Genomic DNA, 23477 nt, shown 5'->3' on the forward strand with positions numbered 1-23477 from the left:
CCCTAAGGTCACCCACAAATGGCCCTCACTTTCTTTTACCTCCATGGAGCATTAGGGCCCTACTGGCATCTAGTGGGTGGAGGCCAGGGGTGGTGCTCAATATCGTAGTGTCAACACCCAGAAAAAGAGCTGGTGGGGAAACTTGGCTCTGGCTTGTCATTTGCTCTTGGGAAGCTGATACAGACAAGGATGTTCTCCCATTCCAGGCTTCTGAAAGGACCTCACCAGCTGGGTATGCTGGACAATGCTTTTAATTCCAGCACCTGGGAAGTAGAGCTAGGACTTTTGAGGCACCCTGCGACTAAATAGTGAGTTCCAGGTCAGCCTGGGCTAGAGTGAGGCCCTACCTCAGGAAAAAAATAAAGTAAGGAACCACCAACCTTCCTGAGGGTGGCTCAGCTCCTACCTAGAATTCAGTGAGGGCTGGGAACCTGGCTCAGGGGTGGAGCACCTGCCTAGCATCCACAGTGAGGGCTGGGGGCGTGGCTCAACAGAACCCTTCCCTACCATGTATTAGGCCCTGGACTTCATTCCCCACACATTAAATCAATAGAAAATATTATTATTAAAAAAGCCGGGTGGCACACGCCTTTAATCCCAGCACTCGAGAGGCAGAGGTAGGAGAATCGCTGTGAGTTCAAGGCCACCCTGAGGCTCCATAGTGAATTCCAGGTCAGCCTGGGCTAAAATGAGACCCTACTTTGAAAAACCAACAAAAAAAAGAAAATATAAAAAAATATTATCAAGTTACCACACTGCATCATCCTACACTCGTCATTTGTAAGTGAGCTTAACATATTTGAGCAGCAGCTGGGTGGGATTAGGTCAACTCTGAATGGATATCTAGTCAATGCCATTTCAGGGTCCAAGAGGAAAAAAATCAAGAGATAAAGACTGAATAAAACTCATTTAGGGCTGGAGAGATGGCTTACTGGTTAAGACGCTCACCTGTAAAGTCAAAAGACCCAGGCTCAATTGATTCCCCAGGACCCAAATAAGCCAGATGTACAAGGTAGTACATGTCTCTTTGCAGAGGCCGAAGGCTCATTCTCTCTTGCTCTCTCAATAAACAAAGAAAGAAAAAACAAAAAACCATTTACAGAAAAACAAAACAAAAAAGAGCTCTGTGTGGTGGCTTATACCTGCAACTCCAGTAGATCCAGGCCAGCCTCAGCTACATAGTGATTTCTGGGTTCAGACTGTTTTACAACAAAATAAATATCCAAAAGGATTTCCCCCAGAAAGGAAAAACAGAAAGCCTCATTTACATACATTCACAAATAAACATTTAATTTCTTTATTTTTTGAATCTTTTTATTTTTTTAATTAGCAATTTCCATGATAAACATTTAATTTCAAACTGACCCACCACTGGGCTCCCCAGCCCACAATCCCCAGGCAAGGTGCTGTCTGTGATGCTCCAGCTACCAGGCAGTATCCACCAGGCTCCAGAGGTAATCGCTGATGAACTTCTTGGACAGCTGGGTGCTGTCCAGGTGGATGGGCTGGGCCACAGTGGGCCCATGGTGGACTGTGGGTTTAATGCAAGGAAAAAGGATACACAGCCTTTCCCATAGCCTCAGGGGACAGGATACTTTCATTTTTTTCTAATTTCTTTATTAAAAAAAAATTTTTTTTTGAGGTAAGGTCTCACTATAGCCCACACTGACCTGGAATTCATTGTGTCATCTCAGGGTGGCCTCAAACTCACAGCAATCCTCCTACCTCTGCCTCCAGAGTGCTGGGATTAACGGTGCATGCCACCATACCAGTTTATTTAAAAAAAAATTGAGGGTTGGAGAAATGGCTTAGCAGTTAAGCACTTGCCTGTGAAGCCTAAGGACCCCGGTTTGAGGCTTGATTCCCCAGGACCCACGTTAGCCAGATGCACAAGGGGGTGCACGCATCTGGAGTTCATTTGCAGTGGCTGGAAGCCCTGGCACACCCACTCTCTCTGTGTCTGTCTGCCTCTCTCTCTCTCTCTCTGTCACTCTCAAATAAATAAATAAAAATGAACCAAAAAAGTTAAAAATAAATAAATAAATTGCTGGGCATAGTGGCGCATGCCTTTAATCCCAGCACTCGGGAAGCAGAGGTAGGAGGATTGCTATGAGTTCAAGGATAGCATGAGATGACACAGTGAATTCCAGGTTAGCCTGGGCTAGAACGAGACTCTATCTCAAAAGAACAAAAAACAAAACAAAACAAAAATATTATTTGGGTTGGAGAGATGGCTGAATGGTTAAAGGCACTTACTTGCAAAGCCTAAGACCCTGGTTCGATTCCCCAGTACCCACGTAAACCAGATGCACAACGTGGAGCATGTCTGCAGCAGCTCAGAGGCCCAGGTGTAGCCATTTGCTCTTTCCCTCAAATTATTTTGTTTTGTTTTGTTTTTTCAAGGTAGGGTCTCATGTGCCACCACGCCTGGGAAATAAACATTTTTAAAATATTTATTTGCACGTGTGCATATGGCTGTGCCAAGGCCTCTTGCTGCTGCAAACTAACGCCATATATTTATGCCACACCTGGCTTTATGTGGGTGGCTTGGGAAGTGAACCTGGGCCAGCAGACTTTGCAAACAAACATCTCCAACTACTGAGCCATCTTCCCAGTACACCTTCTCACCCTTCTTGAGGCAGGGTTTCACTCTAGCCTAGGTTGACCTGGAATTCACTCTATAGCCCAGGCTGGCCTTGAACTCATGGTGATCATCCTGCCTCAACCTCCAGAGTGCTAGGATTATAAGTATGTATCATCATGCTGGGCTAAAATTTTTTTTTAACTTAAAAAAGTTCCTTTTGTGGAGGGGGAGGCTGGAAAGATTGCTCAGTATCAACACAACTGCCTGCAAAGCCTGGGTTCAATTCAGCAGTACCCATGTAAAGCCAGATGCACAAGGTGGCACATGCATCTAGTTCACTTGCACTGGCTAGAGGCCCTGGTGTGCCCAATCTCTTTCTTTTTATCTGTCTCTTTATGCTTGCAAATAAACAATTAAAAAGATTTTTTTTTGGTTTTTCGAGGTCGGATCTCACTCTAGTCCAGGCTACCCTGGAATAATTCATTATGTAGTCTCAGGGTGGCCTTGAACTCACAGCGATCCTTCTACCTCTGCCTCCCAAGTGCTGGGATTAAAGGCGTGTGCCACCACGCCCAGCAACTTCTACCTTTTAGCTAGTGTGAATATTACCTTTATGAACATGATATATCACATCTCTTCAAAACCCTGTTTTAGGGCTGGAGTGATGGCTTAGTGGTTAAGGCACTTGCCAGCAAAGCTGAAGGACCCAGGTTCAATTTGCCAGTATGCATGTAATCCCAGATGCACAAGGTGGCACACGTGTCTGGAATATGTTTGCAGTAGCTGGAGGTCCTGGCATGCTATTATCTCTATCTGCCTCTCTCTCAATAGAGAAATAAGCTATTAAAAATAAGAAAAGTTGCCAGGCATGGTGGCACACGCCTTTAACCCAGCACTCGGGAGGCAGAAGTAGGAGGATCACCATGAGTTTGAGGCCACTCTGAGATTACATAGTGAATTCCAGGAAAGCCTGAGCTAGAGTGAAACCCTACCTTGAACAAACAAACAAACAAACAAAAAATATAAGAAAAATTGGGCTAGAGAGATGGCTTAGTGGTTAAGTGCTTGCCTGTGAAGCCTAAGGACCCTGGTTCAAGGTTTAATTCTCAGGACCCATGTTAACCAAATACACAAGGGGGTGCACGCATCTGGAGTTTGTTTGTAGTGGCTGGAGGCCCTGGCATGCCCATTATATCTCTATCTGCCTCTTTCTCTCTCTGTGTCTGTTGTTCTCAAGTAAATAAATAAAAATAATAAAATATTTAGAAAAAAATAAGAAAAGCTGAGCATGGTGGCGCACACCTTTAATCCCAGCATTGGGGAGGCAAAGGTAGGACGATTGCTGTGAGTTCAGGGCCACCCTGAGACTACATAGTGAATTCCAATTCTCATTCTAGCCTGGGCTAGAGTGAGACTCTACCTTGAAACCCCCCTCCCCCCCAAAAAAGTTTAAAACCTTTTCAATTAAAAAAATATTTATTTTAATATTTATATTTATTTATTTGAGGCAAACAGAGCAAGAGTGAGGATGGGTATGCCAGGGCCTCTTGACACTGCAAACAAGTTCCACATGCATGTATCCCGTTGTGCATCTGGCTTTACTGAGGGATTGAACATGGGCCATCAGGGTTCCCAAGGAAGTTCCTTTAGCCACTGAGCCCCTCAATTCTTACCAGAAGTGGAATTGGTCAATCCAGGGCTCAATCTAGTTTAACTCCAGAGGACCCACTACACTGTTGTTCACAGATGCTGTGTCATTTAATATCCCTACTGACTTCCAAACAAAAAGGATACTGCCTTTGATCATCCCTGGCTCGCATTCATAATCCCATTCTATTTTACTAATTTGGTGATAAAGTTGGGCCACATACCTGGACAAGGGTGGAAAATAGAAGGAGAGAGAAAAAGTCACTCCAGCACTGCCAAGGGCCACAGCATAAGCCAACAGGCAGAGCTCCACCCACACTTGTAGAACCTACACAGCAGAAGGGATGGTGACTGTGGTGTCCTCATCAACTTCCTTCTCCTGTCTCTGGAGGGCTGCCTCCATCTCCTTGAGCTCCTGCAGCTCTGCGGTGAGCTGAGTGCAACAGGACAGTTAAGGATCCTGACCCTGGAGGGAGGGAGGTAGCAAGGGCTGTCAACCTGCCATATACCATGAGGCCTAGGGCATCAAGTACCAATCACATTTTTTTCTTATAACTGGGAATGAAAGCTAGAGTGTTGGGCATACAAGGTGGCATTTTGCAGCTGAGCCACACACCAGTCCTCACTGTGGATTCTAGACAGGAGCTCCACCCCTGAGCCACGCCCCCAGCCTCACTGTGGATTCTAGGCAGGAGTTCTACCCCTAAGCCATGCCCTCAACCCCACCCAAGTGTGTTTTCAAGAGAGTTTGTGGAGTGAGGTAAAGGATATCAGAGGCTAGCCTGCAGACAACTGTCTTCCTCGCTGGCCTTCCGGAGCTCAGCCTCCAGCTGCTGCAGCTCAGTGCCCGCCAAACGTGTGCATTCCTTCAGTTCAAGAAGGCTTTGGGCCACCTCTTCCTCTGCAGCCAGGGTCTCTGTAGAACAGAAGCAGGTTCCCTTGGGTCTGTCTTTCTGACAGTTGGGCTCAGAGCAGGGGGACATGCCACCTCTGCTCTACTCTGCACCTGTTTCCAAGCACCTACCAGAGAGACCCAGCTGGAAGTATTCCTATTTTGCCAAAACACACTTAAATATACACAAATTGCTGAGGGTGGTGGCACACACCTGTTATCAAGTAGAAGAACCAGACCAGCCTGGGTTAAATGGCAACACTCTGTGTCAAAACAAAAATAAATATACCAAAAATACTAAAGTCAGGGGCTTCTCTGAAACTTGGCCTGTTTGTTAGCTCACTTGTTTGTTGAGAGTTGATTCTGGTCTTTTGCTTTGGTAATTATGTCTCATTATGTTGCCTAGGCTGGCCTGGAACTTGCAATCCTGCCTCTATCTTCTGACTGCTGGGACTGCACATGTGTACCAATTGTAGTAAGAATAGCACTTACGGCTGGAGAGATGTCTTAGTGGTTAAGACACTTGCCTGCAAAGCCAAAGGACCGAGGTTTGATTCCCCAGGACCCACATAAGCCAGATGTGCAATGTGACACAAGCATCTGGAGTTCATTTGCAGCTGCTGGAGACCCTGGCATGCCCATTCTCTCTCTGCCTGCCTTTCTAATAAATAAATAAAACTAAATAAAATATTTAAAAAAAGAATAGCATGTAGACAGGTGTGGTGGTACATACCTTTAGTCCCAGCATTTGAAGTAGGAGGATTGCTGTGAGTTGAAGGCCAGCCTGAGCTATAGTGAGTTCTAGGTCAGCCTTAGCTAGAGTGAGACCCTGTCTCAAAAACACTAAAAAAAGAAGAAGGAGGAAGAGGAGAAGGCGGCAGTGGCTGGAGAGATGGCTTAGAGGTTAAAGCGTTTGCCTATAATGCCAAAGGACCCAGATTCAATTCTCCAGGACCCACATAAGATAGATGCATAAAGTGGCACATGTGTCTGGAGTGCGCTTGCAATGGCTGGAGGCCCTGGTGCACCCATCCCCTCCCACACTCTTTCTGCCTCTTTCTCTCTCAAATAAATAAAAATAAAATATTAAAAAAATAAAAACAAGAAAATAGCTGCCCAATAATCCCAGCACTGAAGAGGCAAGAAAATCACAAGTCCAGTGTGGTCTACAAAGTGAGCTCCAGGCCAGCAAAAGCTATATAACAAGAAATTGACTCAAAAAAAAATTACAGCCAGGCATGGTGGTGCACGCTTTTAATCCCAGCATTCGGGAGGCAGAGGTAGGAGGATTGCCGTGAGTTCGAGGCCACCCTAAGACTACGTAGTGAATTCCAGGTCAGCCTGGGCTAGAGTGAGACCCTACCTCGAAAACAAACAAACAACAACAACAAAAAAAATTAAAGACAGCTCAGTGGATCAAGGACTTGCCTTGCAAGTACGAGAACTCAAGTTCAAACACCAGAATCCACAGATGACAGATGTGATGGTATGTGTTTGTAACCCCAGAGCTAAGAAGGTAGAGGCAAGCAGATCGCTGGAACTTACTGGCCAGTCAGTCAAGCCCAGTGATGGGCTCCATACCAATGATAGCCTCTGTCTCAAAAAAAGGTAGATGGGCTGGATAGATGGCTCAGTGGCTAAGGTGCTTGCCTACAAAGCCTAAGCACCCAAGTTCAATTCCCCAGTACCCATGTAAAGCCAGATACACAAGGTGACACAGGTGTCTGGAGTTCACTTGTAGTGGCTGAAGGCTCTGGTGCACCTCTCTCTCCTATAAACAAAATATTTTAAAAAGGTAGATAGAAAGCCAGGTGTGGTGACCCAAGCCTTTAATATTTTATTTTTATTTATTTATGGGGGGGGAGGGAGGGAGAAACGGCGCACCAGAGCCTCCAGGCCCTGCAAACAAATTCCAGATGCATGCACCACCTTGTGCATCTGTCTTACAGTGAATCACGTCTTTAATCCCAGCACAGAGGCAGAGATAGGAGGATCACCATGAGTTCGAGGCCACCCTGAGACTAGAGAGTAAATTCCAGATCAACATGGGCTAGAGTGACACCCTATTTCCAAGAAAAGAGGGTAAAGAATGACACATGCACACTCACGTGTGCACATGCACATACAAGTATAATTGCATAAACATATACACATGACCTCCCAAAGAAAAAAACTCCTATAGCTGGAGGCCTAGTACTCAGTTTCCACAACCAATTAACCATGCAAGCAAAGTCCCCTCTTGTCTAGCTCTGATCCTTGTCTGTGGTATGTGGAGCTTCATGTCCCCCACAGCCACAGTGACTCCCTGTTTGGATTTCTCCCCAGATCCATTTGCCAGTGCACCCTGTGCCATCTCCAGCGGCTGTATCGGAGGACAGATGCAGAGTAACTCCCAGTTCAAGTACCTGCCACAACTCCCTAGTATCCTTAGGGCAAAGCCCTTTAGTTTTCACACGCTTGTTTCTGGTGCTAGGGATCTAAGTGGATTACACCCCAATCTCCAGGCCCCCATTATAGGCTAATTTTCTTTCTTATTTATTTATTTATTTTGGTTTTTTCGAGGTAGGGTCTCACTCTAGCCCAGGCTGACCTGGAATTCACTATGGAGTCTCAGGGTGGCCTCGAACTCATGGCGATCCTCCTACCTCTGCCTCTCGAGTGCTGGGATTAAAGGCGTGCACCCCCCCCCCCCCCCCCCCCCCCCCCCCGGCTGAAGCAGTCTCATGTAGCCCAGTTTGGCCTGGAACTCACTCACTCTCTTTCTTTTCTTTCTTTCTTTTTTTTTTTTGAGGTAGAGTCTCACTCTAGCTCAGGATGACCTGGAATTCACTATGTAGTCTTTGGTAGCCTCGAACTCATGGTGATCCTCCTACCTCTACCTCTCGAGTGCTGGGATTAAAGGCGTGCGCCACCATACCCAGCTTGGAACTCTCTAGGTAGGGAAGATGAACATGAGTCCCCGATCCCCCTGTTTCCAATCCTCAAGTGCTTGGATTACAGATGTGCACCACCATGCCTGGCTCATATATCACTTTTCAAATTATATCCTTTCCTCCCTCTACTCCAGGTGTTTCTTTTTTATGGGATATTTATATATTTATTTATTTTCTCAATTTTTATTAACATTTTCCATAATTATAAAAAATATCCCATGGTAATACCCCCCACACACAGGTGTTTCTTTAAAAAGGATTTTCTTTTCGCATTTTATCTTCTTTATTTGAGAGAGACAGACAGAGAGAACGGGTGCACCAGGGCCTCCAGCCCCTGCAAAGTACGTGCCACTTTGTGCATCTGGCTTACCCGCGGGTCCTGGGAATCGTTAGGGTTTGCAGGCAAGCACCTCTGGGCCATCTCTCCAGCCCATCTACAAGGTCTTGCTTACAACATTCATAAGCGACCCTCACTCATCTGACCCCCCATACGTCACCAGACATACTGACACATTTTACTTTAACCCACTGGCCCATCACCACTGGGCACACGGCCTTTTTCTGATGTCCTGCCTCCCCAGTAGCCCTGTCAGGCCCCCAAACGTCTTGCTCCCCGTGGCTGCCTCCCAGAGGGGCTCGCCCAGCACCTCCGAACAGTCTAAGAGGAAGACGTGGGCTGGTCCCAACAAAGGACAAGGAGGACTCGAGTGAGGTCAAGCCTCAGAGCGCTCGTCTGGGCGGCGCTGGCGGAGGGTCCGGAGCCCGCCCGGGCCGCGTGCTCCGCGCCCGCCCGCCCTCACCTCGCAGCCGCAGCTCGGCGGCGTCCTGCGTCTCCAGCAGCCGCTCCAGCAGCCGCTCGTGGCGCCCGAGCAGCCGCCGCTGCTGCGCCTCGGCGCGGTTCGCTCCCAGCAGGCTCAGCAGCCCGAGGCTCACCTCCTCCATGTCGCGGAAGGCCGCCATGTCCACGGCAGCCCGCGCAAACTTGTGCGCCCGCGGGCACGCCCCCTTCCCGAGGGCCCGGCGACCGGATAGGCCCTCAGTCGGTTGGGCAGAGCGACCAAGCAGCGCGCAGAGGGCGCGTCTCGAGACTGGGGCCGCTCTCCGAGGCCACCCTGAGCCTGCACAGTGACTCCAGGCCAGCCTGCGCCACAGACAGCCCCTACCTCGGAAATCCAACCCAGCAAACAAGCCAAAATTAGGGACGTTCGTCGCGTGTAGGCTGGTGCGGCGGCGCACGAAGACCTGTCAGTCATCTCCGCTAGCCAATCAGGGAGTGGGGCGGGCGGGCAGGCTCCCTGGTGCGCATGCGCGGCGCGCAGCAGCTGCTGTATGCAAGGCCTGTTAGAAGCGGTGCACTGCTCATTTATTGTTATTATTTTTGGCTTTTTCGAGGCAGGGTCTCGCTCTAACCCAGGCTGACCTGGAATCACTCTGGAGCACGAGGCAGGCTCGAACTCATTCAGTTGACCAGGTGGGCCTTAAACTCACAGTGATCCTCCTACCTCTCCGGGTCCCATGTAAAGCCAGATGCACAAGGTCGTACACACATCTGTAGTTCAATTGAAGTGGCTGGAGGCCCTGGTGCACCATCTCTTTTTCTCATTCTCTCTCTGTCATTAAAAAAAAAATACAAAAAAATGTTGGGGGGGGGGAAGCTGGCAAGATGGCTTAGTGGATAAGGCATTTGCCTGCAAAGTCTAAGGACCCAGGTTTGATTCTCCAGGACCTACGTAAGCCAGATGTGCAAGGGGGCACATGTGTCTGGAGTTTATTTACAGCAGCTGAAGGCCCTGGTGAGCCCATACTCTCTTATCTGCCTCTCTCTGTGTGTCTGAAATAAAATAAATAATAATAAAATGAAAAAAAGTTGGGATGGCTCAGTGGCTAAGGGCGCTTGTTTGCAAAGCCTCATGGCCCAGATTCATTTCCCCTGTACCTATGTAGAGCCAGATGCTCAGGGTAGTGCATGCATCTGGAGTTCATTTGCGGTGGCAGGAGGACCTGGCACACCATACTCACTCTCTTACTGTCTGCTTCTTTCTCTTTCTCTCTCTCTCAAATAAAATAAATAAATAGATTTTCTAAAAGGTTGGGCCTGGATCTATAGCTCAGTTGGTAGAGCATGAACCTAGTATTCAGGAGGTCCTAGACTGATCCTCAGCACAGCACATACAAAAACAAAAATTGGGCTGGAGAGATGGCTTAGGGGTTAAGGCGTTTGCCTGCAAAGCCGAAAGATCCTGGTTTGACTCTCCAGGCCCTACATAAGCCAGATACACAAGGGGGCGCACACATCTGTAGTTTGTTTGCAGTGGCTGGAGGCCCTGGCATGCCCATTCGTTCTCTCTCTCTCTGACTCTTTCTCTCTCACTCAAATAAATAAATAAATAAAATATATTTTAAAACAATTAAAACAAAGCACCAGGAATGGTGGCCTGAAATGCCAGCTACTCAGAGGCCCAGACAAGGGTATTACTGTAAATTCAAGGCAAGCATAGACTACATATTGAATTCTAGGTCATAATGAAACCATGTCTTAAAAAAAAAAAAACAGGGCTGAAGAACTGGCTTAGCAGTTAAGCGCTTGCCTGTGAAGCCTAAGGACCCTGGTTTGAGGCTCAATTCTCCAGGACCCACGTTAGCCAGATGCACAAGGGGGGCGCATGCGTCTGGAGTTCGTTTGCAGTGGCTGGAGGCCCTGGTGCGCCCATTTTCTCTCCCTCCCTCTCTTTCTCTCTCTCTCTCTCTGCCTATTTACTTTCAAATAAGTAAAAAATTAAAAAACAACAACAAAAAACAATTTATTGAGGGGAATTCACAAATTGTGGGGTTTATTTAAGGAAGCAATCACAAATTGTTGGGTTTAGGAAACACACTCATTTGGAAACACTGCATAGTTTATAAAAGGTTTAAGAGAAACTGAATTTTGGGGGAGAAAAAGTGGAGTAGAACTACAAGCATGTGGATTTAAGAGAAACTGAGGCTTTTAAAAAAATTATTTATTTGGTTGGGCGTGGTGGTACACGCCTTTAATCCCAACACTCGGGAGGCAGAGGTAGGAGGATCGCTATGAGTTCAAGGCCATCCTGAGACTCCATAGTGAATCCCAGGTCAGCCTGGGCTAGAGTGAGACCCTACCTCAAAACACCAAAAAAAAAAAAAAAAAAAAAAAAATTATTTGTTTGAGAGAGAATGGGTGCACCAGGGCCTCCAGCCACTGCAAACAAACTCCAGATGCATGTGCCACCAGATGCATGTGCCACCTTGTGCATCTGGCTTATGTGGGTACGGGAGAATCAAACCTGGGTCCTTTGGTTTTGCTGGCAAAGTGCCTCAACCGCTGAGCCATCTCGCCATCCTGAAACTGGGGCTTTTCAAGACGGAGTAGAGTAAAGCTACTGACACGTGGGAAGCAGAATCTAGGAGCTTGTGTAAGGAAAGTTGGGAAGAACCCACACATTGTAGATTCAAAAACCAGAGGAAAGTCTTGATTGTAATAAAAAAGAGAAGTTATCCAAAACTATAAAGCAGAGACAAACAGAAAGGCCATCCAAACCAAGAAACAGTTTTATGTTCTTCCTTGGCACCAAGCCAGGCTGGGTGAGGGGGAAGCTAGACTCATGTGTATCCTTGTGGCCCCAAGAAAGGGCAGTAGGCAGGCCTAACAGAGAAACAAAGCTAAGCTGAGCAGTCTTTTACAGGAGCTTTGATAGGCAAGGGGAAGACCTTATTGGTTGGTAAATTGAGGGCGGATCCAGAGTTTTCTGTCTAGGTAGCATGCTAGCCTGGGCAGCAGGAGGTGCTGTAGATCAGCCTCCATCAGACACAAGTTCCATTTCTGTGGTGGCGTGTGGGGTGGCATCTCATGGTTCTCTTTGAGCCTCAAACTCTAATTGAAACTGCCTGAAAAGATAGCTTTCTCCCATCGTTTTTCAGTACAATCTTATTGAATCCCCACAGAAACATCACTGTCTGGTTCTGACATGGGCTTTTCAGAGCCTAGGCTGAGCTCCCAGTGCTGAGATTGTTCTGTCAGCATTTGGCACCTCTGGCAAGGGACTCGCTTACTCTGGGTTTAAATTCAGTGAATTGCATAACTGCACAGGGTGAAAGAATGGGGTGAGAAGACGTTGGTTCTGGGCTGGGTGCAGCCCAGCGCTCGAACACCCGCAGACTGGGCACGTGGCCTGAGTTTCAGCACTGAAGGGGGGAAAAAAGACCTGGGGTTCAGTTTCTGGCTGTGCAGCAGCTTTTACCCATGACCTTGGCAGGCTCTTAACATTTCTTTCTAGACCCTGAAGCTAAAGATAGCTTTCTCTTATCAGTGAGGACAGTTAGGAGATAAGGATTGTGACACTGGAGCCTGACAGATATAAAGGCCCCTGCCAGAATGGCTACCCACCTCCCATTTAAGAGCAAAGGGTGAGCTACCTCACAGTCATGGCCATGGCTTCTCTCCAAAAGGATGGACAAACTCCCAAAAGACCCAGAAAATACTTTTCTGATGGGAATATGAGAAGCGAAAGCCTTGTGCGGTCGCTGGAGATCAAAAGCAGTGCAACTATTCCAGAAAATAGTAAAGAATCCTTAAAAGAATTAGAGCCGTGGGGCCAAGAACATAGCCCAGTGAGTAGAGGCCTCTTGCCTGCCATGCTCTAAGCCCTGGGGTCGATCCTGCATAAACCTCATGTTGTGGCCTCTCATGCCAGCATTTGAGAGGTGGTGGTAGCTCAAGATCATCTTTAGCTATGAGTTTCAGATCAGCCTGGATGTGGGAGGCCAAGGTTAGAAGGATCGCTAGTTTGAGTCTACCTGAGACTACACAGTAAATTCCAGGTCAGCCTGGGTTAGAAGGAGACCCTACCTTAAAAAATAAATAAGCAAATAAATAAATAAATAAAAAGTTGGCTGGACTTGGTGGCACATGCCTTTAATCCCAGTACTCTGAAGAGGTAGGAAAACTGCTGTGAGTTTGAGGCCAGCCTGAGACTCCATAGTGAATTCCAGGGGAGCCTGAGCTAGAGTAAGACCCTATCTCAAAAAAAACAAAAAAAGGGGCTAGAGATATGGCTTAGTAGTTAAGGGATAAGGTGTTTGCCTACGAAGCCAAATGACCCTGGTTCGATTCTCATAGTGAATTCCAGGTCAGCCTGAGGTGAGTGAGACTCTACCTCAAAAACCAAAACCATTGCTGGGCGTGATGGCGCATGACTTTAATCCCAGCATTGGAGGTGTTGGGGGGGAGCAGAGGTAGGTGGATCGCCGTGAGTTCAAGGACACCCTGAGACTACATAGTGAGTTCCAGGTCTGCCTGGACTAGAGAGTAAGACCCTACCTCGAAAAAGCAAAACAAACAAGCAAACAAACAAACTCAGTTTTGATTCCCCAGGACCCAGATGCACAAGGTGGTGCATGTGTCTAGAGTTCATTTGCAGTGATTGGAGGCCCTGGCATGCCCATTCTCTCTATCCTCTCTCTCTTCTCTTTCTCTTTCGCTCTCCTCTCTCTCTCTTTCCAGAAGTAGGAGGATAGCCGTGAGTTTGAGGACACACTGAGACTACATAGTGAATTCCAGGTCAGTTTGAGCTAGAGTGAGACCCTACCTCGAAAAATAAGAAAAACAAAACAAAGCAAAACAAACAAACAAACAAACAAAAACCCAAGGGCTAGAGAGATGGCTTAGCGGTTAAGGTGTTTGCCTGTGAAGCCAAAGGACCCAGGTTCGATTCCCCAGGACCCATGTAAGCCAGATGCACAAGGGGCACATGCATCTGGAGTTCGTTTTCAGTGGCTAGAGACCCTGGTGTGCCCATTCTCTCTCAGTCTGTCTCTCTTCTATCTCTCTCTCTTCTTACAAATAAATAAATAAATTTAAATTAAAGGAGAGAGAGAGTCAGGCGTGATGGCACACGCCTTTAATCCCAGCACTTAGGAGGCAGAGGTAGAAGACCACATAGTGAATTCCAGATCAGCCTGGGCTAAAGTGAGACCTTACCTCAGAAACCAGAAAAAAAGAAAAAGAAAAAGAAAAAAGAAAAAAAAGACTGGGGCTGGAGAGATTGCTCAGTGGTTAAGGCACCTGCCAGCAAAGCCAAAGGACTCAGGTTGTTGTCCCTAAATTCACATAATGCCAGATGCACTTGGTGGAACATGCATCTGGAGTTGGTTTGCAGTGGCTAGAGGCCTGGCATGCCCATTCTCTCTCCCTGTCTCTCTCTCTCAAGGAAATAAATAAAATATTTTAAAAAAACTGTATAATTCAACTGATAGGATGTCACTATATCACTCAGATTCATAATGACAGATTCAGCCATTTGTGACAGGGCATGCCTATAAGGCAGGAAGATCAAAAGTTTAAGGTCATACTCTGCTACATAAGTGAGTTGGAGGCCAGCCTAGGCTACATGAGACCCTGTCTCAGAGAAGAAAAAAAACCTAATTCATAATGGTGGGTGCCAGCAGCTGGAACTGGGAAACAAGGTTAGTGTTCAATGGGGACAGAGTTTCAGTTTTGCAAGGTGGGGACAGTGGATTGCACAATAATAAGAATATGCCAGATGCCACTGAAATGGTTATTTAATAATAGTTAATGGGGCTGGAGGTGTGGCTTGGCAGTAAGGGCCTTGCCTAGAATCCACAGTGAGGGATTGGGGGGTGGTTTGGTGGTAGAGCTCTTGCCTGGTATGTACCAGGCCGAGTTCTGTCCTTGGCATTAAAAGAAAATGTAAGGGCTGAAGATGAGAGATTGTTTAGAGGTTTAGGCATTTGCTTGTGAAGACTAAGGACCTAGGTTCATTTCCCCACAACCCGTATAAGCCAGATGCACATGTGTCTGGAGTTCCTTTGCAGTGGCAGAGGCCCTGGTGTGTCCATTCTCTTCTTCCCTTTCTCTCTCTCCTTCTCTCTAATAAATAAATGCAAATAAAATATCTTTTTTAAAAAGAAAAAGTCCCTCTGAAATAACTGACTACTGCTCCCACAATGCATAAATCACAACCCCATGGGGAATACCTGCAACTCTACTGAGGAACACCCAGTGGAATGGGGGCAGGGACAAGGGAAAAGAGGATACCAACATGTAATGTATAAATATGTTAATTATAATAATAATAAACATTAAAAATGCAAAAAAGAAAGAAAAAGTAGGATGGGCAAGGTGGCACACACCTTTTTTTTTATGACATGGTAAAACTACATTTATTTAGTTTTGGAAGAAATCACCAAACAGTGTCCCTGCATTGCTATCCCATCTAGCATTTCCACCAGCAGGGAATGACAGTTCCTGCTAGTATTTGATGTTCCCAACAGTTCTGGATTTTGACCATTCTAATGGGTATATAGTAATCTTTGAAGTCAAGGCTACACTTAGAGAAACATGCATGAGTCAGAAATCTAAAACACCTTTGCAAACATTGAGCAGTGACCTTTTTCCACTGCTCTTTTATAATTAACTCTAAATGACTTGAGTTATTTATTTCTGAATGGGATGTTAACCAGACTGCCATTTCCTGCTGGAGACCCAGAGGGGCATCAGCAAGAGAGAGAAGGCAGTGTTTGTGAGCGTCTCTGGCTTGAAGTTAGGACTCTCCTCTTTTGAGGCTTGACCTGACAGTGCTGTGTTGAGGCCCGGTTGCCTTTCGATGGAAGTGTGACACTATCAGCATTGGCACAATGTCATGGAAATGTGATCTAGAGACACTGGCTGCCCATGCATCCTCAGAACGGTGTCGTGGTCCTCTTCCCTTTCTGGAACTGAGATGACTTGGCTACTTCCGAAGCTGGATTCCAAGTAACCAGAAGTAAATGTTCATTTTCGTCCAGGTCTGTTTGAGTAAAAACTTCAGAACTGCAGGGTTGGCCTGAGGTGTTTATTTCAAAAGATGTTCCTCAATTTAAAGCTAGTTTCTCTCAAAGTTTTTTTTTTTCTATTTATTAAGTTGATATTAAATTTTTATTCATTAACATGTCCTCATCCCACTCACACAGACATCAGTGGAGGAAGATTTAGTACTTGGCTCTGAGGTTGCCAGTTTTACAATAATCTATTTTGCATATAAAAGTTTATATTTAACTTTTTTGTTCATTAAAATCTTACAGATGTGGTTATGCAGTTTTTAATTTCAGAAAGTCGGTCAGAACATATTTTGAAAGATTTAGTGCCTAATGTTGCTTTTATGATGTAATAAAAGATTGGCAGAATCTGAAAAAAAAAAAAAAAAAAGAAATCTAAAACACACCCTCCAAGGCTCAGAGAACCTCAAAAAAGAGGGGATGGAAAGAATGTAGGAGCAGGGTGATGGGAAGTGAGGCTGTGGAAGGCTGTCTTCTGGATGCATCGAGGCTGCTACACTCAACCACCACATGTGGTTTCCTGCACATGATTGAGCCTATCGATATTTCATCATGGCTGAAGGAGGATCCATGAGACCCCGTACCTCCCACAGGTATGGAGGTGTGGTGGTTTGAATTGGGTATCCCCTTATAAACTCATGTGTTTTGAATGGCAATTTGGGAGGTGGAGCCTTCCTGTAGATGTCTTATTAGAGGCAGACTTAGGGATGTTACAGCCAGCTCCCTTTGCTAGAGTTTAGCTCACTCTCCTGCTGCTGTTTGCCACCTGCTGTGGCAAGGTGCTGTCCAGCCTCCGCTCTACCTTCTTTCTCTTGCCATTATGGAGCTTCCCCTCAAGACTGTAAGTTAAAATAAACAACTTTCCTCCCTTAGCTGCTTTTGGCCTGATGCTTTATGCCAGAAACAAAAAGGCAACTGCAACAGGTGGGTTGCCATTCTTCAGTAAAGTGCCTCCTACCTATGATCATGCAAGTAACCCTGACTTAAACTCAGTGGTAAAAAACAAACAAACAAACAAACAACAACAACAAAAAACCCAACTGGGTGTGGTGGCACACGCTTTAATCCCAGCACTGGGAAGGCAGAGGTAAGTGGACCACTAAGAGTTAGAGGCCACTCTAAGACTACATAGTGAGTTCCAGGTCTGCCTGAGCTGGACAGTGAGACCCTACCTCAAAAAAAAAAAAAAGCATGGAAGTAGGATAGGGACCTGAGAGCCGAAATTACAGTCTTATGCTACCAGGCCTGGTTTATACAGTTCTGGAAATCAAACCCTGGACTTGTGCACACTAGACAAGCACTCTACTAACTGATCTCCTTTTCAACAACTGTTATTTGTTTGTTTTTTTATTTTTATAATTAACAACTTCCATGATTGTAAATGATATCCCATGGTAATTCCTCCCTCTCCCCACTTTCCCCTTTGAAACTCCACTCTCCATCATATCTCCTCCACCTTTCAATCAGTCTCTCTTTCACTTTCATGTCATCATCATTTCCTCCTATTATGATGGTCTTGTGTAGGTAGTGTCAGGCACTGTGAGGTCATGGATATCCAGGCCATTTTGTGTCTGGAGGAGCATGTTGTAAGGAGTCTTACCCTTCCTTTGGCTCTTACATTCTTTCCATCACCTCTTCCTCAATGGACCCTTAGCCTTGGAAGGTGTGATAGATATTGCACTACTGAGCACTTCCCTGTCACTTCTTCTCAGCTCCATGATGCCTTTTTAAAAATTTAATTTAATTTTTTCTCAATTTTTAAAACATTTTCCATGATTATAAAAAATATCCCATGGTAATACCCTCCCTCCCCCCTTTTCCCCTTTGAAATTCCATACTCCATCATATCTACTCCCCATTTCAATAAGTCTTTCTTTTATTTTGATGTCATGATCTTTCCCTCCTCTTACGATGGTCTTATGTAGGTAGTGTCAGGCACTATGAGGTCATGGATATCCAGGCCATTTTTTTGTCTGGAGGGAGCATGTTGTAAGGAGTACTACCCTTCCTTTGGCTCTTACATTCTTTTTTTTTTTTTATGGGAAGAAAGGATTTATTTCAGGCATACAGAGTCCATGGGAGCACCATCCATGGCAGAAGAAGCTGGCTCCCTTTTATAGATCCAAGCAGAGAGAGATCACCAACAGCCAGCACCACAAAGACAAACAGCCAGAGCTCAAGCTGCCTTCCCCACATCATTGGGCTGGAATTAAGACCTGTCCCTAAACACACTTTAGGGCTGGACCCCAGGATCAGCCTCCAGTGACAACCTCCTCCAGCAGGCTGCTGGAGACTTAAGTAGAAAGCTTAGCCTTAATGAAAAATACCTGGAGCCTAGTGTGGTATACACCTTTAATCCCAGCACTTGCGAGGCAGAGGTAGGAGGATTGCCATGGGTTCCAGGCCAGACTAAGACTACATGGTGAATTCCAGTTCAGCCTGGGCTTGAGTGAGACTCTACCTTGAAAAACAAAACAAAACAAAAATATACCTGGGAAAGGAGGGTAGGAACTAGAGAGATTGCTAAATAGTTAAGGCACTTGCTTGCAAAGTCTAATAACCTAGGTTCAATTCCCCAATATCCACAATTCCTTAATACACATGCAAAGCCAGATGCACAAAATGACACATGTATCTGGGGTTCGTTTTCAGTAGCAGGAGGTCCTGATGTACCCATACTCTCTTCCCCCCACCACTCTCTCTCTTCATTTCTTTATGTCCCCCTCTCTCAAATAAAAATACTTTAAAAAAGAAAATAAGGAGCTAAAGAGATAGCTTAGTGGTTAAGGCACTGCTTGTGAAGCCTAAGGACCCAGGTTCAATAAGCCAGGTGTGGTGGTGCATGCCTTTAATCCCAGCACTTGGGAGGCAGAGGTGGGAGGATCGCTATGAGTTTGAGGCCACCCTGTGGCTCTTACATTCTTTCCGCCACCTCTTCTGCATTAGACCCTGAGCCTTGAAAGGTGTGATAGAGATATAGCAGTGCTGAACACTCTGGTCACTTCTTTCCAGCACTATGATATCTTCTGAGTCGTCCCAAGGTTACTGCCATCTGAAAAGGGAAGATTTTCTACCCAAAGTGAGAGTAGTATTAATATAAGGGCATTAACATTAAAAGAAGTGCTTACTGGGCTGTTTGATGAGCATAGTACATACATTTAGGCAGACAGCAGCAGACATTACACCCTAGGGCTCATGACTACCCCTTTTGTAGGTAGGTTTTCAGTATCAGGGATGTATTCTCTCCCATGGAGTGGGCCTCCAGTCCAATTAGAGGGCAGCTGGCTTTCACCATGACAGACATTCCACTATTGCACCTGTTGGCTCATTTGGCCTGGCTGGCCAAATATAAGGCTTGCAGCATCCATTGTTGAGTATCTTCACTGATGATTTTTCTCTCTTGCATTGAACTGCATGCAGAATGGTTTCTTCCAGCTTTCTGTCAGCTGGTCTACATGGAGGAGGTTATCATCTCAGTTCCAGCAGGATTTCTAAGTGGCCTTGCAGCCCAAGTATGTGGAGTCTCAGCAATAGGGTCTTACCATCTGTAGCAGACAGCTTCAGGTTCGCTGAGATGAACTTCCAGACCAGGCAGTTATGGAGGAAGGGATTTAATGAAGCTTACAGATCCAGGGTAAGTTCCATAATGGCAGAAGAAGCTGGCCTGCCTTCACAAGCCCAAGCAGAGAGAGAGAGAGAGAGAGAGAGAGAGAGAGAGAGAGAGAGAGAGAGAGAGAGAGAAGGAAGCCTAAAGGTCAAAAGCCACAGCACACTTTAGGAACTCCAGCTAGGCACACTTTGCATATCTTTAGATTGAAACCTGAAACCCACCACCACACCTAAAGATCCACCCAGTGACAATGCTTCCAGCCAGGTGGCTGCAGAATGCAAACTACAAACAAATAAACAACTGAATATTTTGGGGGGCCATCTATTCTATTCAAACCGCCACACCATCTGTTCCTGGTGGGAAACCAAGGGCCTCTGCAATGGCCTGTAATGCTTTGGAGGCATCAGGAACCTCCCTGGCCAACAACTCACTCACTGGAAGGTATCCCGTCCCTGGCACTGAAAATTTTCTAGTAACAATCTATGGCTCCTGAGTGTTCCTTTGTCCAAAAAAGTGGGTTTCCATATGATTTATTTATATCCTCTTAGATTTTGATTAGCCCTCCCTCCACCTTTCCTTTACTCAATCTCTTCCCCTGACTTCACTTAGGCCTTTTCACCTCCATTAATCTATTTTTCTACTTACATATATACAATACCATCCTATTAAGTACTCCCCTCCCTTCCTTTATATTCCCTTATATCTCCTTTCTAGCTTACTGGGATGACACACATCTTTAATCCCAGCACTTGGGAGGCAGGGGTAGGAGGATCACTGTGAGTTCAAGGCCACCCTGAGACTACATAGTGATTTCCAGGTTAGTCTGGGCTAGAGTGAGACCCTATCTCAAAAAAAAAAAAAAAAAAAAGGCTGGAGAGGTGGGTTGGGTTAGTGGTTAAGGCATTTGCCTGCAAAGCCAAAGGACCCAGGTCCGACTCTGCAGGACCCACATAAGCTAGATGCACAAGGTGGTGCATGCTTCTGGAGTTTGTTTGCAGTGGTTGGAGGCCCTAGTGTGCCCATTCTATCCATCTATACAACCATCCACCCATCCATCATCCATCCATCATCTATTTATCTATTATCAATCATCTCTCTCTCAAATAAATAAATATTTTAAAAATTTAAATTTTTAAAATTTATTTGTAAGCACAGAAAGATAGAGACAGAATGTGTACACAAGGGCTTCCAGACACTGCAAAGGAACCCCAGATACATGTACCACTTTGTGTATCTGACTGTATGTGGGTACTGAAGAATCAAACCCGGGTCTTTAGGCTTTGCAGGCAGGCACCTTAACTGCTAAGCCACCTTTCCAGCCCAGAAACAAATTTTTTATATCCCAATGGCCCCTTCTTGGCTCACAAATCCTTGGGAAACTGACGAGAGCCAACATCTGCTTAGAAATATACTTCTTTGCATCAATTCCTGGGACTACCAAAAACCTCTGAAAGCCACCCATTATCTGCCTTCTGGCTGAACAGCTTAGGGGAAAAACAAAGGAAGTGTTTTGAGAATTTAAACCAGCTAGCAGATCATTTTACCACTGGGAGGAAGGGCTGGCAGGCTGCTTGGGAACAAGAGAATGTACTTCCTGATCTGTTTTATGCCTCTGTCCATTTTGTATATAGTACGTGCAAAAAAGGATGCATTTAAAACAATAAAAAATAAAGTTTGAGCCAGGTGTGGTAGCACATGCCTTTAATCCCAGCACTTGGGAGGCAGAGGTAAATCACCATGAGTTCGAGGCCACCCTGAGACTGTAGTGAATTCCAGGTTAGCCTGTGTAAAAATGAGACCCTACCTCAAAAAAACAAACAAACAAACAAAAAGTTTGGGATACCAGGTGTGAATCTCTTATCCTAAATGTATAGAGATAAAAGTGTTACAAATTTTAGATTTAAAAAAAATTACTTATTTGTTTGAGAGAAAGAGGAGAGAGAGAGAATGGGCACGCAAGGTCTCCAGCCAGCGCAAACGAACTCCAGATGCATGTACCCCTCATGCATCTGGCTTATGTGGGTCTTGGGGAATTGAACCTGGGTCCTTTGGCTTTGCAGACAAATGCCTTAACTGCTAGGCCATCCCTCCAGCCAAAATTTTTTTTTAAGTACTTTTATTTATTTATTTATCTATTTGAGAGCGACAGACACAGAGAGAAAGACAGATAGAGGGAGAGAGACAGAATGGGCGCGCCAGGGCTTCCAGCCTCTGCAAACGAACTCCAGACGTGTGCGCCCTCTTGTGCATCTGGCTAACGTGGGACCTGGGGAACCGAGCCTCGAACCGGGGTCTTTAGGCTTCACCGGCAAGTGCTTAACCGCTAAGCCATCTCTCCAGCCCTGTTTGTTTGTTTGTTTGTTTTTTTTGAGGTAGGGTCTCACTCTGGCCCAGGCTGACCTGAATTCACTATGTAGTCTCAGGGTGGCCTCTAACTCACAATGATCCTCCTACCTCTGCCTCCCAAGTGCTGGGATTAAAGGCATGTCCCACCACACCCAGCTCAGCCCAATTTTTTTCTCAATTTTTATTAACGTTTTCCATGAGTATAAAAAATATCCCATGGTAATACCCTCCCTCCCCCCTTTTCCCCTTTGAAATTCCATTCTCCATCATATCCCCTCTCCATCTCAATAAGTCTCTCTTTTATTTTGATGTCATGATCTTTCCCTCCTCTTATGATGGTCTTGTGTAGGTAGTGTCAGGCACTATGAGGTCATGGATATCTAGGCCATTTTTTGTCTGGAGGGAGCACGTTGTAAGGAGTCCTACCCTTCCTTTGGCTCTTACATTCTTTCCGCCACCTCTTCTCCATTAGACCCTGAGCCTTGGAAGGTGTGATCGAGATGTTACTCGGTACTCTAGTCACTTCTTTCCAGCACTATGATGTCTTCTGAGTCGTCCCAAGGTCACTGCCATCTGAAAATGGAAGATTCTCTACCCAAAGTGAGAGTAGCATTAATATGAGGGTATGAATATTAAGAGAAGTGCTTACTGGACAGTTTGATCGGTCCAATTTTTTATGAGAGCACAAGAGAGAATTGATGTGCTAGGGCCTTAGCCACTACCCTCAAACTCCAGATGTGTGTGCCAATTTATGTACAAGAGTCACCTTGTATGCATGTATCACCTTGTGTGTCCGGCTTATTTGGACTCTCGGGAGTTGAACCTGGGTCCTTAGGCCTCACAGGCAAGTACCATAACCACTAATCCATTTCTCTAGCCCTCTTCACAGATCTGTTTTTTTCGAGGTATAGTCTCCCTCTAGTCCTGACTGACTTGGAATTCACTATGTAGTCTCAGGGTGGCCTCAAACTCACAGTGATCCTCCTACGTCTGCCTCCCAAGTGCTGGGATTAAAGGCATGTGCTGTCACACTTGGCCTAGATCTATTTTTTAAAATCTTAAATAGTGCAGTGATGGAGTGTGGATATCCATGACCTCATAGTGTATGACACCACCTACACAAGACCATAAGAGGAGGAAAAGAACATGACATCAAAATAAGAGAGAGACTGATTGAGAGGGTGAGGGGATATGACGGAGAATGGAGTTTCAAAGGGGAAAGTGGGGGAGGGAGGGAGGGCATTAACATGGGATATTGTTTACAATCATGGAAGTTGTTAATAAATTTAAAAAAACCCACTTTGAACCATTATATATATAAGCTGGGTGTGGTGACTCACACCTTTAATCCCAGCACTCAGGAGGCAGAGGTAGGAGGATCACTGGGAGTTCAAGGCCACCCTGAGACTACAGAGTGAATTCCAGGTCAGCCTAGGCTAGAGTGAGACCCTACCTTGAAAAAAACAAAAAGAAAACAGGACTCAAACAATGCAATGATGGAGTGTGTGTGTGGGGGGTGTAGCTCAGTGGTATGCCTGCCTAGCTTGAACAAGGTCTGGGTTTCCCCTGGCAGCACTCACACTAGCACAGCCAGACAAAATAGGACACAGAAGC

The 23477-nt window shown here is 45.8% G+C and overlaps 2 protein-coding genes across 3 annotated transcripts in view; both read right to left on the reverse strand.

Annotated features, from left to right (window-relative positions):
- Positions 1-1263: 1263 nt before the first annotated feature.
- Spc24 (SPC24 component of NDC80 kinetochore complex) lies at positions 1264-9281 on the reverse strand. Its single transcript, XM_004667426.2, has 5 exons — positions 8857-9281; positions 5003-5147; positions 4564-4668; positions 4379-4455; positions 1264-1531 (listed from the first exon to the last, which is right to left on the reverse strand). The coding sequence occupies exons 1-5, from the start codon at positions 9014-9016 to the stop codon at positions 1425-1427; spliced, it is 594 nt and encodes a 197-aa protein (XP_004667483.1). The 5' UTR covers positions 9017-9281; the 3' UTR covers positions 1264-1424.
- The window catches only part of Kank2 (KN motif and ankyrin repeat domains 2), a 58747-nt gene continuing 40307 nt past the window's right edge, over positions 5038-23477 (reverse strand). The window contains exon 13 of one of the 2 annotated variants that reach the window (XR_006635720.1): positions 5038-5147. The gene's annotated coding sequence lies outside the window, so the exon portion shown is untranslated. Of the gene's footprint in view, positions 5148-9615; positions 9667-23477 lie in introns of those variants that run through there. The other variant, XR_006635721.1, reaches the window with a different exon arrangement.

This window comes from Jaculus jaculus, chromosome 2 (assembly GCF_020740685.1).
Source record: "Jaculus jaculus isolate mJacJac1 chromosome 2, mJacJac1.mat.Y.cur, whole genome shotgun sequence".
NCBI lineage: Eukaryota > Metazoa > Chordata > Mammalia > Rodentia > Dipodidae > Jaculus > Jaculus jaculus.